At 39.9% G+C, this 17,500-nt stretch overlaps 1 protein-coding gene across 1 annotated transcript in view; it reads left to right on the top strand.

Moving 5' to 3' along the window:
- The window catches only part of LOC137991673 (contactin-associated protein 1-like), a 30,733-nt gene that overhangs the window by 10,362 nt on the left and 2,871 nt on the right, over positions 1-17,500 (top strand). Inside the window, exons 3-4 of the mRNA XM_068836719.1 lie at positions 3,405-3,507; positions 16,504-17,500. The exon at positions 16,504-17,500 is cut by the window's right edge and continues 2,871 nt beyond it. Coding sequence (XP_068692820.1) covers positions 3,405-3,507; positions 16,504-17,150 — 750 coding nt within the window. The 3' untranslated portion in view covers positions 17,151-17,500. The remainder of the gene's footprint in view (positions 1-3,404; positions 3,508-16,503) is intronic.

The following is a 17,500-nucleotide window of genomic DNA, read 5'->3' as shown; positions in this document are numbered from 1 at the left end:
TATTATAATTCACAAAGGCAGAAAATATCACAGAATCCTTTTCCAGCGAAACATTTTATTGAAACAAACAACATAAGATGCACTAAAACGCCATTCGCGTTGCAATGACTTTCGACGCTATTGCTGGTTAACGAGAATAACAAACTCACGAGGCAGAATGTATATTTATATTTAATTAAGTTAGCACAACAGAAAAATGTTAACCTCATTTTGACACGAAAATGCTTTACTATTGCCATAAAACTATCCAGTTAAGCTCGCATATCATAAAACATGATGAATTCATAAAGGTCACCTTTTCCAGCGAACAATTTTTTGAAACAAACAACATGTTTGCTCTTAGAGGCGAAAACCTCTTTCTATTCCATTGCGTGCGTGAAGACAAGAAACTCAATCGTGTCAAATTACCATGTACTTCAGGTTCAAACCCTTTCCAGATGAACCTTTTCCTTGAATAACGAGATGCTTCTGTGAAGCATACACTGGGTTGCGTGTGGTACGTGTTACAGAAAATCAGAAGGCACTGAATTGTGTGGTATTGAACTACAGCATTCCAGTCTCTGAAGAATAACAAATAAAAGAAAAGCGAGAAACATTGGCTTCTGGGCTGACATGTTGATAATTTTCAAGCTCCCTCACAACTTCTTTTCACCACAAGTTTAAGCGTGCCCTCTGAGCATCTGACAACTTTGTAATCACTGAAGTTAATTCCTAGGAGTCCGGCGGGGCTAGTGTCTGGATGGGAGACCAAAACAAAAATACTATTAACGCTAACAAATGCGAACTAAAAGCTTATTCTACGCAAAAAGTAGTTTCTGGAGGTAATTTTGAGAGTGGAAATCAAGGTTACGCGGCAGACGGCAAATACAAACTCACGATTTAATTCAGTTAACACACCAGAAAGACGCTAACCTCATTTTGACAAGAAAATGCTTTACTATTGCCACAAAAACTATCCAGTTAAGCTCGCATATCATAAAACATGATGACTTCATGAAGGCCACCTTTTCCAGCGAACAGTTTTTTGAAACAAACAACATATTTGCTATTAGAGGCTTAACCCCTTGTATTTCATTATGTGTGTGAAGAGAAGAAACTCAATCGTGTCAAATATGCGCAATATTGCAACAAACTAAATTTCAGGATCAAACCGTTTCCATGAAGAACCTTTTCCTTGAATAATAAAGCACAAAATACACGACAAGCTTTCTTTCAAATAATTCTTGGCTGTCACATTTCCAATTATTTTTTTTTACCTGAAGACTGTACAGAGTTGATCACAGATCCACGTAAGGTGTTCTCGATTCGTTCTCTGTCTTTGTTGAACCCATAAGTTACCAGAGAATTTTCCATTTGGTTTCGGTGTTCTACATAACAGCACACTTGGCAAAATATTATTTTAGAAATACAGCTCATTTTGATTTCGGCTCGACGGGCGATAGATTGTTGTCGAAGTCCATTACTCGTCGCTTTTGAGATTCCAGTTGTTGGTTTTTCACCGCCTGCCTAGTTTATCCAACTGACTTTCCATTATTGAGCTCCACAAGGGTATATATTGTTTAAGGATCCACTAAAACGCCATTAGCGTTACATGACTTTCGACGCCATTGCAGGCTAAGTGAATGATTCTCCTGTGTCCACCAGAGAAATCTACGCATTTCCACTACCCTCTCGATCCTAAGAAAATACGCGCAGAAGGCTCTATGCACAAAGACAGCACTTACCAGGGGAGTGACAGGCAAGACTTTTACCGACAGGGAAAAATAAAAAATAATAAAAATAATAAAACAAACAAATCCCACCCACTTTCCGACTAGGATTGCCATACTGGCAACCCAGTAAAAATTCCACGATGATCGTCACGCAGTCACGCAAGGTTCTCATTTGCTTGTTTGTTCTTGTTGATGTCATGTTGTTGTCTGTCTTTACTACAAACGGTTTGTAGCTAGTAAAGTTAGAGTCGCACGTGATTCTATTCGGACGTCAAAGGCTCGAATCCGATATCACGATAAAAAACACGACATCATTGAAAACAATTTTGCGAAAACAAGCAAATGAGAGCGTTGTGTGACGACTATCGTGGAACTGTGGCTATGTTCTGTTTCGTTTTAATTGTATTGCGGAGAAGCTTTTTAAGAACTAAACATTAAAATGTGGTTTTAAAATGTGGAGCTCAGCGAGTCTTCAGTGTCTCTAGGAGTTAGCGTATATTCCTCACAAAAACTCCAATTTCAGTCTGAAATTCTCTTAGTTTCGAAAAACAAAAAAAGATGTCCGATCCCTTTCGTAGCTTCCGTATGTTCCATATCTTTTTGACCAATTTCCACCATAAATGAAGGAAAGATGCCGAACATTAGAATATAACATGACAGCAGAATAACGACAAAAAAAATTGAAACGGGTTGCATTTGGGTAATTAGGGTTAGGGTTAGCCCTAGGTTAGGTTAAAAACGTTGGCCCTACGTTTTTCAAGTTTATGGCAAACCGCCGCATAAAGGTCGTTTTTGGTCAAAATCATCTGCTTTGTAATGTAACAATAATTTTATCAGTAAAAGAATTCCACATTACCATTTTCTAGTTTTAAACTCTTGTTTAACTAAAGATTTACCCTAAAACAACCTAAAATAACGTAATTAGCGAATTGTTTGGTTTTGCATTACTTCACTCAGTCAGATTGGTTCAAAGTTCTCGCTCCACTTTTTGAACAAATCAGCAGTGAAAGCAAAACCAATCGTGGCTCGTGTGTGCACATCTTCCTGCGCTTTGTGTCCGCTACTTGTAATTACTTCGAGTTTTGATTGGTTTACTGGATTGTCTCCGTCCTTTTTGATTGGCCAAAGTATCTACTTTGGTTTTTGTTTTACGACACTCGATTGAAACTTGCTCTAAAGCGTATAAAATAAGCTTTCCTGAAAAAATGTAACTCTTCACCAAAAGGTATTGTTACGTTAGAGCGATTTTCAATTGAGTGTCGTAAAACCAAAACCAAAGTAATTACTTTAGCCAATCAGAAAGGACGGAGGAAATCTGGTAAACCAATCAAAACTCGAAGTAATTACACGTAGCCGACACAAAGCGCGGGAAAATGTGCACGATTGGTTTTGGCTTCACTTCTGATTGGTTGAAAAAGTGGCGTGAGAACTTTGAACCAATCACTGAGTGAACTAATCATAAACCAAAGCAATTTGCCAATTACTTTCGACACTCAATTGAAAACCACTCTAAAGGGATAATTCGTGTTGGGTATCAAAATTGGTTTGCATCTAATTACATGAATGCATTTCTGTAAGTTTAGTGACTTTTTTCGGTCTCAGTTCTCAAGTTAAATGAAGATAAATTTTTTTGTTCGATTGTCTTATTGTCTTATTTATCAGCCGTCTTCATTTCATCGCTCTTCATTTCAGAATCCCTGCACAAACAACCATTGTGGTAATGATTGCAAGTGCCAAGCTGGATTCACTTTGAGAGGGTTCCGATGCAAGTGTATTTCAGGAAACCAATGCAAAGGTATCACCACCAAAGTTGAATACAGAATTTTCCGAGTTTGGCCCAGTTTTTTGGTACATAGTTCTTTATGACTCTTTCTAATTCGTAGAAGGAGCTAAAACTTTAGCTCAAAATTCCCACATCAGCAAAAAGAAAATGGTTGTTCCTCGCAGGATTTAATAAGTTTGAGGCGAGTTAACCTTGCAGACAAGACGGACATGCGCGGTGACGTAGACCTTGCAGAAATGTTGCAATACTATGAGTTTAAAGTGAAAACCCATTACAGTGAATCAGAGCGATAATACAACTAAAAAAGCATAATATGTAGATTTAGCCAAGCCTAAAAGCGGAGCTCCCGAGTTTATTTTTCCCTACTGGCTGTAGGGTTAGTAAAAATAAAGGGTTTTGGAATTGTTCACGTCTAGGTGTTTCCGGTTACTGCTTAATTAAATAATTTTCTTTGATTTCTTCTATAGAAAAATTCATTGCAATGAATGTTTCTTGAATCGCATGAGTTTTAAAGGAAAACAAACATATCCTCAGCAAGCGAACCATTCTCGTATCGACCCAAGGCTCTGGGAAACTCTGTGTAGGAGAACATGCGCCGTAGGGTTCTTACAGCCACAAATTGGCTATTTGAACCTTACAGCGCCTGCTCACTCCTCGTGCTAACATGAACGCACCAATTAGAGACGCTTTTGATTGTTCTTCATGAAAACCAATGAGAAGACACTTTGTTTCAGGGTTCCCCAGAGTTCTTCTCTCCCTCGGTCAAGAGAAGAGCTCTGGGGTCGAGAATGCAAGTGAACGAAAGAGAAAAAAGCCATTTCAGAGTCAATCGTGGGTCAATTGTCGACAAAATGTAAAATAGGAATCACGGTAAAATTAGAAATCACAGACGTACTAGCTCGTGATGTGACAGATCGTTGGGAAACTTTGTCAGTTCAAGGTTAAATGGTCTTCCTTAGAGTTTTATTCCACTTTATCTCTGAGAACGAGATCAATCACATTTTGATTTTTTTCTCATATTGAAACACGCCAGTTTGGCTTTGAACGACAAGAATCAGCAAAATACGGCAACCTAGAAAGTACAAACAAAATCTCCAACAAATTTACGTACAAATTCCTGTACGTGCCTTAAGCAAACTTCTGAAAACACAAGCTAGTGATATTTCTCCTCAATTTTACGAGAACTCATTGCGATAACATTAAAGGGCAATTTTTTTTGTCACTGTCGAGGCACATCGAAAAACAATTGGGAAAACGGATTAAAAAAGCACTTGTTCACTCGCATTTTACAGCAAAATAAACAAACAAATGAACTATTTCTTTATGTCCAAAAGAGTACCGATAATTGTTATTTAATTCCAGTTGAGAATAAAAATTCGAGTTCCATTCCCGAATTAAAGGAAAAAACGATTAAACCGCTTTTTAAAAATACTCATCCCTTGAAAGAACTCATCCGTAAAAATAGCAAATGGTTTAGTCTCCAAGAAAATTATTTGCTATACTGTTTTTTCGTTCTCGTCCTCTTTCTCCTCCTTTCGTTTCTGCTTTTCTGTAGGTCGTCCAGGCATAATACAACCTTATCAGATTCAAAATTTAAAATCTTCTTAAAATGTGCCAAAAATTGCAATACAGGGCAAAAAGCAGCTCTAAACAAATTAAAAATAAATAATCAGCTTTATTTATATCTCTCCGATGCTTGACTTTAAGAACTGCTTAGCCACCAGTGTGGTCCTGACCACAGCTATATACTTCAAAAATGGATTGAAACCGGCGAAAAACGCAGGGAAAAAACCGTTTTTCACCTGAACACAAAAATCGTGGACTCTTAAGGGGGGTAGCACTTAACTACCAAGCTGTTGCTATGGACCCCTTCAAATAGTCATTTCTCGAGTCTCTTCAACTCTACAGTTATCCTTTTTTTGCCAAGTGTATTTCTTTGCCTGGTTCGACTCACAACCATATTTGGAAAATCAAGTGACCAAAACAGAAACTGCCTAAAAACTAAGCAAATTAACTATGTTTTTCTCAAACTTTTAACGCTACAGTACGAGAGCAGTCTAACACAAAATCTGTAGCATGCATATTGCTCAAAAAAACATATGACATCATAAGGCCCTCCTTTGATACACTTTTCAAAATACCAGTTCCATTTTTTGTCCAAACAGAAATTCCATGCTACAATTTACGAAAAATGATGGGACGGTTCCCATCCGGCAAAAAGCTGCCTCTTCCTTTCGTTTCCTGAGAGTTTTAGCATGTTTTGTACTGAAACGCGCTGCAGATGATTGGGACTAGTTGCGCATGCGCCTTTTTTTGGGCTCTTGACAAAAAAGCTTCCTTAAATTAGTAAACATTGTCTTTTTTTAGTTAAGTGCCATCCCAGTACGTAGTATGGTCGTGTAGCTGCGTCAAGCCACAAAAAGCGCGCGAATAATTAAGCCTCGTTTATGTTTAGGTGTTTCGATTACAGGAAGTTAACCGTGTTTAAACCTGCGATCAAATCCAGTACCTGGTCAGCGTTCAACTTTAAAAAAAGCTGATCTCGATGAGCGCTAAATTTGAACCCGCAATATGGTCACGTGATACAGGTTAGCAGATACCTTATTTTGACAGGTGTCAATTGACCATAACATGGATGTCCCATAGCTGCATCAATGAACTTGTTGGAGTGTATGGCCCCCATGTTGGGCAAAAGTACTCTAAACCTGACAACAATAAAAGCAAGGTGACACACGCTAACACCAACCCGGTGTGGCCAACACATCACGCATGCGCATTAACCATTTCACCGGTCAATTAGTAACCAACTCTTTTTTTTTCTTTTCGTGAAAAACACCTTTATTCAGAAGATACAAAAACACCTATTTACAATCATCATAAGAAAAAAAAAAGTACTAGAAAAATATCTCTCTAGGGAAAATCAAACATTCGAAAATAAAAAACCAGGTAAACACATAATACGAAAGAAAAAACTAATTACTTATCACAGGACAACAAATTAAACAAGAAAATCAAAGATTATTTTACTCGGTCCGGGCGAGTCGGCTTGCGAGCCGGCGGACCCTCAGAGTCTAATAATTTAGCGGGAGGACGTTTTAAAGGCTTCTTGGAACTGGACATCTTCTTCAAAACATTGCGCTGAAAAGACGAAACATAATCAGTCGACAGAGCACTATAAGAGTCAGGATGCAAACGGAACTTCTCAATAGAAACAGTAACAAAGTTAACAACATCGAAAGTAGGGAAATCACGATGAGGAATATCACGTAAGGCTGCGACAGGGCTCGAAGCAACAGATGAAACACGAGTTGGGGCACAAACAGCATCCGACGCAGAAATACTAGGAACAGGAGATGGCACAGCATCAGGCGAAACAGAGACAGGTGAGGCAGGCGGTACAGCTGACGAAACAAGAGGAGCAGGTTGCACAGAAGCTTTAACATCACAAACAGGAGATGGCACAGAGGCAGGCGAATCGGAGACAGGAGACAGCACAGGAGGAGCAATTGGAACATCAGGAACAGGAGCAGAAAAAAGGAGCCAAGGGAGGAGGAGGAGCTGCCGAGGTAACAACCTCCTCATCCCCAGACATCAACTGATCTTTTTCTATCCCTTCGGAGGCCTCGGAACAAGCCTCCTCAGGAGGGACATAGTCAGAACTTCCATCATCTTCAGCGGCAAGGACAGTGTAATACAAGGCTTCAGTTCCTGGATCGACGGCGCCCCAAGCCTGCCTGCACTCCCAAGCCAAGTGGCCGGGCTGACGGCAGCGCCGGCACAGTAGTAAACCGGCTGACGGGGGTACCAGACACGACAATTTGAATTACCAAACGAGATGAGGTACGGAATATCGCGGTCTAAGGTCACCTCAAGCACACGATTGCCATTGTAAATAGCGGGAAAATTAGCAAAAGTACTACGCCGGACAGACAAAACCTGTTTCTTTATCAGAAACTTCGGACGGCAGATCACGAACATGGACAGGACGAAAACGAGAATCAGCTCGAACGACACGCACTTCAACATCACCGCAGGTAAGACCAGAGGACATCAACTCATCACAAGATTTGTTATTGTTATTATTTTTTTTTTTGAAAGAGACTTTATTCAAATCCACATTTACAAAACTCTTAGCTTCAAAATTCAAAGTATAAGTTCCATAATCATCTCAAACGCCTTGCTTCCTTGAGGATGATAGTTCCAAAAATCCTTTCGCTGGAGCCCTAACGACAAAGTCCCTGAACTAAGCAGTTTCCTTGAAGAGATCCCCAGCTAACTCAAAAAAAAAAATCTGTCCTTTGGCAAAAAACGTGTTCCAAAATTCCATAATCCATTGTCCGATTCTCTATTTTCATTCCACATTTCCTTAATCTTGGTTTCAGTGATACAATACAGTGCTTCCAAAATTTCCTCAATATCTTCAAATCTCGTGATCAAAAATCGTAATCCATTAGTCCAATCCATAGTGAAATTTTCAAGTAAGAGGGGCTCCCAATGGTGTACATAATAAAGTATTTCACAAGAGTCCAGTCCGGTTAAACAAAAAGGGATACAAAATGAAACAAAAGGCCCTAGTGATCCCTCCCCGTGAGAACGGACACACAGCCGAAACTGTTCTGTGCCCGCCTCACACGGACCTGAAAAGAGTACCATAGTACAGTGGTACTTGGCCGTAGCCTTCCGGCAAGAACTACACTAGATCTTAGCAACTCATCACAAGATACTGGATCTTTAAAGGTCAAGCGAACACGGCCGCCACACTAAAGCTGAACAGTAACCAGGTTTTCAGGATCGACTGCATCTAACAAAAGTGGTAACACCTCTGATGAACCAGTGCTCGTATAGACTGACTCTGGAAACTGGAGCACGACGCTGTTCGGACACTGAAGGACCAACACGACGAAAACAATTTAGGGGGGAGGCTATGCCGTTCCCTCCCGTCAGGTACTTAGGACAAGCACTCCAAAAGCAAACGAAAAAGCCAATTGACCACTTTCGATATATTAAAATTCCCTCCTACACAAAAGGCATCATCTCGAGGCTCTGGGGAATAAATATAAGGATTTGTATGAGTTTATTCCCCAGAACCTCGAAGATGATGTCTTTTGTTTAGGACTGAATTTTAATATATCCACTGCGGTCTATTCAAAACCACAATCGTACAAACGTCGGCCTTTTGGGCCTCATCAGCAGGGCGTAGTTAAAATACCAGTAGGCTATTTTTAGCACCCCTTTAAGTAGCAGCTTCACATGCCATACATGTGGTAAGCTGGGTTCGGAACTGCCAAACTGTTCTCGTACTGCAAGCGTGTGGAAAGGTGGATCACATTAAGAGATCGGCTGTGTCAGGTAAATTAAAAACAACAATAAAAGCAATGTGGGAGAACAGTTTTGCTGTTCCCGACCATGTACATGTATGGCATGTGAAGCTGCCAGTTAAAGGGGTGCTAAACTGACCCCCCTACGCCATGCTGGTGAGGCCCATAAGGCCGACGTTTCTACGATTGTGGTTTTCAATTGGCTTTTTCGTTTGCTTTTGGAGTGCTTGTTCTAAGTACCTGCCGGGAGGGAACGGCATAGCCTCCTCCCTAACTTGTCTTCGTCATGTCGGTCCTTCAGTGTCCAAACAGCGTCGTGCTCCAGTTTCCAGACTCAGTCTATCCGAGCACTGGTTCATCAGAGGTGTTACCACTTTTGTTAGATGCAGTCGATCCTGAAAACCTGGTTACTGTTCACTTTATGCGTGGCGGTCGTGTTCGCTTGACCTTTAAAGATCCAGTATTTTGTGTTGAGTTGATGTCCTCTGGTCTTACCTGCGGTGATGTTGAAGTGTGTGTCGTTCGAGCTGATTCTCGTTTTCGTTCTGTCCATGTTCGTGATCTGCCGTCCGAAGTTTCTTATGACGATGTTAAGTCCTTCTTCCAGTCTTACGGCCAGGTTTTGACTGTCCGGCGTAGCACTTTTGCTTATTTTTCCGCTATTTACAATGGCAATCGTGTGCTTGAGATGGCCTTAGACCGCGATATTCCGTACTTCATCTCGTTTGGTAATTCAAATTGTCGTGTCTGGTACCCCCGTCAGCCCGTCTACTGCGTCATCTGCCTTGAAACCGGCCACCGTGGCCCCTCCTGCCCGCTCCTGGCCTGTGCTGGTGCTGCCGTCAGCCCGGCCACCTTACTCGGGAGTGCAGGCTGGCTTTCATGGGGCGCCGTCGATCCAAGAACTGAAGCCTTGTATGACACTATCCTTGCCGCTGAAGATGATGGAAGTTCTGACTATGTCCCTCCTGAGGAGGCTTGTTCCGAGGCCTCCGAGGGGGTAGAAAAAGATCAGTTGATGTCTGGGGATGAGGAGGTTGTTACCTCGGCAGCTCCTCCTCCTCCCTTGGCTCCTGTTTCTGCTCCTGTTCCTGATGTTCCAATTGCTCCTCCTGTGCTGTCTCCTGTCTCCGATTCGCCTGTCTCTGTGCCATCTCCTGTTTGTGATGTTAAAGCTTCTGTGCAACCTGCTCCTCTTGTTTCGTCAGCTGTACCGCCTGCCTCACCTGTCTCTGTTTCGCCTGATGCTGTGCCATCTCCTGTTCCTAGTATTTCTGCGTCGGATGCTGTTTGTGCCCCAACTCGTGTTTCATCTGTTGCTTCGAGCCCTGTCGCAGCCTTACGTGATATTCCTCATCGTGATTTCCCTACTTTCGATGTTGTTAACTTTGTTACTGTTTCTATTGAGAAGTTCCGTTTGCATCCTGACTCTTATAGTGCTCTGTCGACTGATTATGTTTCGTCTTTTCAGCGCAATGTTTTGAAGAAGATGTCCAGTTCCAAGAAGCCTTTAAAACGTCCTCCCGCTAAATTATTAGACTCTGAGGGTCCGCCGGCTCGCAAGCCGACTCGCCCGGACCGAGTAAAATAATCTTTGATTTTTTTGTTTAATTTGTTATCTTTCGTATTATGTGTTTACCTGTTTTTTTTTTTATTTTTTTTTTTTTAATTTTCGAATGTTTGATTTTCCTTTTCCTTTCCTTTTCTTATGATGATTGTAAATAGGGTTTTTTTATCTTCCGAATAAAGGTGTTTTTCACGAAAAAAAAAAAAAGAGCTGGTTGCTAATTGACCGGTGAAATGGTTAATGCGCATACGTGATGTGTTGGGCACACCGGGTTGTTCACTGGCGAAAAAAGGCTAATTGGTCGAGGCCTTGTCATGTGACTTCAATAGCTCAACGCAAACATGGCTGCCATCGGGTGTTTATCAGATCTCCGTCGATTTTTAAAAAAACCGTTTTCAAGCCAGTAAAACGGGCGAATGTTTTGACTGCATAGTGCGTTTTTATGCCAGCGAAATTCTCTTTTCAGCCAACAGTGCTACGAGGGAAATTTCTTTAAAAATTTCAAGGTCAACGCGAGTCTGGGTTGCTGTGTCAGTGTTTGAGTGGAAATTCGTTTGTGGAGCTTACCGGCTAATGGAGTACCATCTTGATTACAATTAATGCGTTTACCTTTTAAAAAGTGGAACAAAAAAGATACCATACAAATTTCCAAATATGGTTTATCTTCCGACTAAATATTTACACGCGGTTTCCGCGGGGGCCTGCATCTAACAGAAAATGTTAAGATTTTTGCATTTTTTTTCAAAATTAAGTTGTTAAATTGCCATTCAAGTGGTCCATTGAGGCAAATTTATTTCAGTTGTTCAAAAATAAATTTTAAAGTGAATTTAGCAGCAATAATTAACAATATCCTACATAACATGTCATTGCACGTCATATTGGGTACACTAGAAGGAAACCTTTTAGTTGCAATTATATTTTGCTATAGTCATTTCAAGCAAAATGCCAATTGTTTGCTTCCCTCCAAATTATAGAAATAAACACAGATTAGGTTAACTCTGAATAGCCAAAACCACAATATTACAAGTTGAAAATTTGATCAGAAATCCAGCTCACTAGCAGAGTGGATTTTACTGTAACAAAATATTACTACAGCTAACAATATGCTTTTATCACATTTTAGTAGGTTAATGTGAAAACAAAAATAATCAATCAAGAATTGATTTTACCTTCCAGCAATGAAACAGCAGGAGGATATAAAATTAGGTACTTCAAAGTTTAAAAAACTTGTTGACAGTGATTCAGTGCCATCATCCAAAACAAATTTCATGCTGGCCTACTAATTACTTCCAGTGCAATAAATTATTTATTCCCTCTTTGTGGACTCTGGTTGCAACACAGTGGTTTCAATAATTTTAATCCCCTTCCATGAGATTTAACTTTTACAAAATTCCATAACTTCATATTCCTGTAATAATTGTTCAAAGTCATTGAGCAAAGGCATACAAAGCTACATTTGAAAGGGGTGTAATCCCATGTTGGAGTTTTCTGGATAAGACTTCACAGAAATAACTCCTGTTACCTTTCCATATGTAAAAATATTTCAACATTAGGTGCAATGAACTTTTAGCAATTGCTTTAAAGAATACTAATCATTCCTACCATTTCCAAGGATGAATAAATTAAAGTTGAATGCAGTAAGTGTAAGAAGTAAAAAAAGTGGGCATATTTTTTCAAACTGTAATGTATTTCCATCCCTGCTTTAGTCCCTGGTTAGTATCAAACAATGGTAGTAAAGTAAACAAACTGCCGCAAGGGGGACTCCCTTACAAAATGACAGGGGTTCTTGTTGTTCCTTTTTGGAGAAAAAAAAATGTGGATTTATACTGCTTATGATGCTCAGACTAAACAGTTGGCAGAGTTGCTTCAGTACATTTAAGGCTATCAATCTGAAAAACGACTGGAACTGTAGGACAATTTGGTACACGAGCAAATAACTTTTACTTATGAATTATAAAATGCCAGTCATTGGTCACTTTAGAACTGCTTCCTCGAAGGGGTCAGATTTCTTTAGCCTACGTCCACTGCACAAAACAAGGTTCTGTTACCTTTAAGGGTTGTTTTTAAAAGAATTCAGAAGTGGCCTGCCATTGTTATAGGGAAGACCTCTTTTGAGCAAACTGCATCCTCATGTTTGGATTCCCATTGATTGAATGACTTTAATGATATAGGCAAATTTGTTCTACAATAATACTCAAATACCATTTTAGTCTTTTTAACCTGCCTTTGTGGCAAAGTTTACTCCTTGAGCCACCAGCTTCAACTTTGATACTTTGTTCTAAAAGCCAAAGCAAAGCAAACAAAGGCATGGTGGAGGTGATGATTAATCACTTGTTTTGGTTCAAATGAAGAAAAAGAAAGTCAAACTAATAATAGCACTTTAACCCTTTCACCCCTAAACCGGCCATACTTAGTATTTTACTCTGTCTAACACCAGACGATTTTACTCGTCAATGGGGAATCCCCAGGAGTCAATGGGTAATAATCACTCACTAAAACATGTCCCATTAAAATATTATGTTCCACTAACGACCAAAACTGTACCAATAATTTGAATTACAGCTAAGGTCTGTCAAATTTCCATCTGAGTTACCTGGCAGCTCTTACAGTACTTCTCAACATAAAGAAAATAAATTCTGTGGACTTAACCATTCCCAAATACAAATGCTGTATATTCCAAATGTCGTTACATAAACTCTTCAAGATCTACCTGCTTCAGGAACTTCAAATCAATGAATATTTTGAATATTTTTCCTGGACTCCTGTAAACTATGTGCACTTTTCCCTTTAAAAGTAACATCCAGAAATAATAATGCAAATACAACTGAGGCTGTTTTGCCTTACCTACAAGACAACAATATCCTTTATTCAAACACAATCAATATTAAAGCAATAATACTTGCTTGTGGGATCATGTGCTAAATGTAATAAAGATACACTACAGGAAATAAAAACTTAAACCTACGTAACTATGTGAGAGACATAGGATATCTGCACAAAAAGGGATAAGAAATAGAAATTAATTACTATCCAAAGATCATATTGCAAATATTATAATAGGTTGATTGACAAGTACCTTGTTCAAAATGGTAGAGCATATTTGAAGTCCAGCAGGACCAAGACGAGAAGTTATGATAAAAGCTTTAAACATTTTTCTAAAATATTTTACTGCTATCAAACCCAATGAAACCTTATGCATGGGATTGTCAATGTTTCTAGCTGTAGCTCCAAATCTCGTAATATATTAATAAATTTTGTCATCTAAGAAAAGAACGACATATGGGGTGTAACCAAAAGATTCCATGGCAATAATGCTTTCTTTCAGGAACAACTATCCACTGTCAACCATCCCTTGACTCAAAACAGATTACTTGATCCGACAACACATGACAGTCCCCTAAAACCAAATTACATCATTAATGCTTCCACAAAACAATAGTCTATTAAAAAATGATTTGTTACATGCAAACAATCACCAATCTGAATCTATAGATATAGATGATCTATATATATATAGCTGTAGTAATGCACCTACACTTCTGTTTTTCCAAACATTAGTTTAACTAATTATAAAACATATGGATTGTGGCAAAAACGTGCCTTAAACACAAATTAATTGCAAATCCATAACTTGGTAACTATTTCAACGCACAAAATAATTAAACTAACTGACAAGGATCGGTGACTTGTGACTGCTAAAAAGTATAATAACTTAAACATGTTGACCAGAAAAGAGAATATAATTACCTTAAAAGCAGCTATTTAAAATATTTGATGCTAGAGTTACGTTCCCAATGACACAATCACTCTCAAAATCAAATTCAAATCTGATCGAATCATTGATCATTCATGTAGAGGTGCCGATCGTAAGGAGTAACGGAGAAAAAAATAACCTTCATGTTGCACAATATCGCCATTTCCCTGCCACCTGGTACAAGCCAATTCACACATGAACGGAAAACTTGGGAATCCTTCTTTTTGCACATTACAGTAACTTTTTGTCCCGGTGGCAACAAACTTTCTACATTAAAAATTGCGTAAAAACTCACCTGTTTCGCAGCTCTATTCCCACTAAATAAAATTTTCCAGGAGCAAATTTTCCGAGGATACTAGTTGGATTGGACTTGCAAACGTTTCACACAGCATAGACGTTCTCTAAGAATACATTCCACTTGAAACTAGCGTTCAAACTAGCCTTGATCCCTCTAAAAAGAACGGAAACCAACAAGCTGCCGATTTTCAAACGGCAGCCATTTTTCTGTTCTTCTCGGGAGTGCTTTTCTCACGAGAACCAATGATAGTCCCGGAAACGTATCAAGTGCCATATTGCGCGACTCATGCGCAGACATTTTTCGCCAGTGAAACCGGGTTGGTGTTAGCGTGTGTCACCTTGCTGTTATTGTTGTCTAAACCTGAGCCCGTGATATGGTCACGTGATACCGGTCGCATTGGTATACATTGAGGAGTGGACGAACGTACGGACGGTCAATGACGTCATAGCTAAAATCAAAATTTCTCGCATCCATGGGTTACCATATGCTCTTAACAATGGTGCTCCGCGCTCGAGCTCCGCTATAAAAAAAGTTAAAAATGTAAAAAAACGCGGGAAAGGGCAAACAAAGAACATGCCAGAAAAAGTGCCACACATGTCCTCGTTCCCTGTACAAGAAAAAAGTAGAGTATTATAGACCGAATGCTTAAATGGCGCCCAAAACATTATTCGTTTGTTTATGTGCTAATTAGACTCACTAGCCTCGTAGGCATGTACAAAATACAAAAGAAATGTTGCTTGAGAGCGAGGCTAGTGAGTCTAATTAGCACATAAACAAAAGGAAATTTTTTTGGCCGCGATTTATGCATTCGGTGTATAACAACTTCTTAATGCTTAGTATAAGTTTTCGATGGTGATATAAATTGATCATGACTGATTGATGATGATTTCGAGTGCAGTTTGGATTAAATCAGCGCTACTCAATTTTTTCAAAGACGAACTATTTGTAGGCTTTGAAAAAAAATTAGGAGTGCTTATTGATTCCAAATTGAGCGACGCTTAGAAAGTTGCCCGAAAAATTAGGATCGAACAGGATTTGAACCAATGATGATCCCTGCAATATCGGTGCAGCGCTCAAGCAGTGCTTTAAAAATTGGTTATAAAGCCATAGAGGATGCGCATATGACGAGACTTCATATATAATTTTTATGGCATGCGTATATTTCCACTGCGGAAATAATTTCTAGCCTCTCGCTAATCACTATGCAAATTACATAGATACCATTTTTTCGGCATAGCGATCTTTTCACGTAAGTCGTTAGAATTCTTGGATAGAGACTGTTTTTGTCGATTCGTAGTGATCGTAGAGCTCTATGCGAGTAGGAAAAGACCATTTCCACGAAATTCGGCTCGAGGCTACACCAAGCGTTACAGACGTCAGTCAAAAGGCTCTGGAATGAGAATGTAAATGGCATTTACCGATCAGTAGCTACAATTTGGCCGAAACTTTAACTTTCTGACCACAAATGCTCTACGGCGTAAACCGAGTGTCTCACCTAATGTCCTTGCGTTCTCGGTGCATACTGTAAGTTTGGAAACCAAGCTATGAAACCTTGTTTTATCTTCCTTGTCAACTTTTTTCTTTCTTTTTGTTTTTGTTTTGTTTTGTTTTGTTTGTTTGTTTGTTTTTTTGGGGGGTAGGCTGAAGTCGACTTGTAAGAAATTAGTGACCACATTTTTATTGCAGGGTTTGGGTCCTCAGTGAGCTCGCGAGCGCAGAGAAGACCCTGGGTACGAGGTCGCATTTTCTTGCACCAACTGCCAAAACAAACATTAGGCCCGCTAGGGAACCAATCTAGTATGTATCCACACGCTACACTCACCAGCTAAATCTTGTGTAGATTGTAGATGGTCATTAGATACTTAAAGTTAAGTTCAGTCTCCCAGCTTCCATACAGACATTCAGTCATACAATGCAATTGACACACATCAAAGTTAACGGTTGTCGATTATTTTTTGCCCCCCCCCCCCCTCCCCACCCCCCATTTAAAATTTTTGAGGGGGCTCAAGCCACCTATGCCTACAGTCGTCTGAATAGAAAGGCCAACCATCTAATTTTAACCTTTTCTCAGAAAAATCATGCAGCACCATACAGGCCGCGATGAACTTCACGGCAGCAAGTGGCGATTATTTCATCGATCCTGATGGACCTCTCGAATCCAGTCTGCCGTCGTTTAAGGTCTTTTGTGACATGACTGACAAAAACGGAATTGGTGTCACAGTTATCAGTCACGACAGTGAGAACAGAACACTGGTGGATGGGTACGAAAACAGTGGGTCATACATTCGTGCTATTCATTACACCGGAGCGAATCTGTCCCAGCTGGAGAGTCTTATCAGAGTCTCCAAACACTGCGAGCAGTCTATAAAATATGAGTGTTTTCATTCGAGGCTTCATAAAAGCAATAACAGCGACCCTATTGGATGGTGGGTTTCACGTAATGGAACTAAGATGACGTACTGGGACGGGGCATCAGGTAGCAACCAGTGTGCATGCGCGAAAAATAACAGTTGTGCAAACCCTGATCGTAATTGCAACTGTGATAAAGATGACTCTCAATTGCGCGAAGACAGTGGTGTCCTCACTAACAAAAGTCATCTTCCAGTGAAAGAGGTTCGGTTTGGTGATACCAGCAACGTTACTAACGCAAACAATGAATTTGTCGACGAGAAAGGCTACCATACACTGGGGAAATTGAAATGCTATGGAATTGCTTGATTCTAGAACCATGTATACCCAGACATGAAACTGAGTAATTAATTAGATACACGTCGATTTCAATAAGCTTCATGAATTGTCATCCTTGCTCTTCTCCCCACCTTAACATCACGAAGAGTCCCGTAAACCGTGACGGTCCTCAAGTAGGCAGAAACGACTGCATTCACCCTACCTAAAAATGAGGCTAACTGTTACACTTACCTTTCTGAAAAGGGTGTTTACATTTGAAGTGAGGGCCACCGATGAAAGAGGGACATGACCCTCGCTCGCTCTTATCTGGACAATTTCAGTAATTCTCTCCTACAGTCAGGATTCGAACCAAGACCTGCTGGTGCAATGCTCTACGAACT

Source organism: Montipora foliosa, chromosome 1 (assembly GCF_036669935.1).
Source record: "Montipora foliosa isolate CH-2021 chromosome 1, ASM3666993v2, whole genome shotgun sequence".
Taxonomy (NCBI): domain Eukaryota; kingdom Metazoa; phylum Cnidaria; class Anthozoa; order Scleractinia; family Acroporidae; genus Montipora; species Montipora foliosa.
The sequence above is the reverse complement of the archived record's forward strand: the minus strand, read 5'-3'. Positions and strand labels throughout refer to the sequence as shown.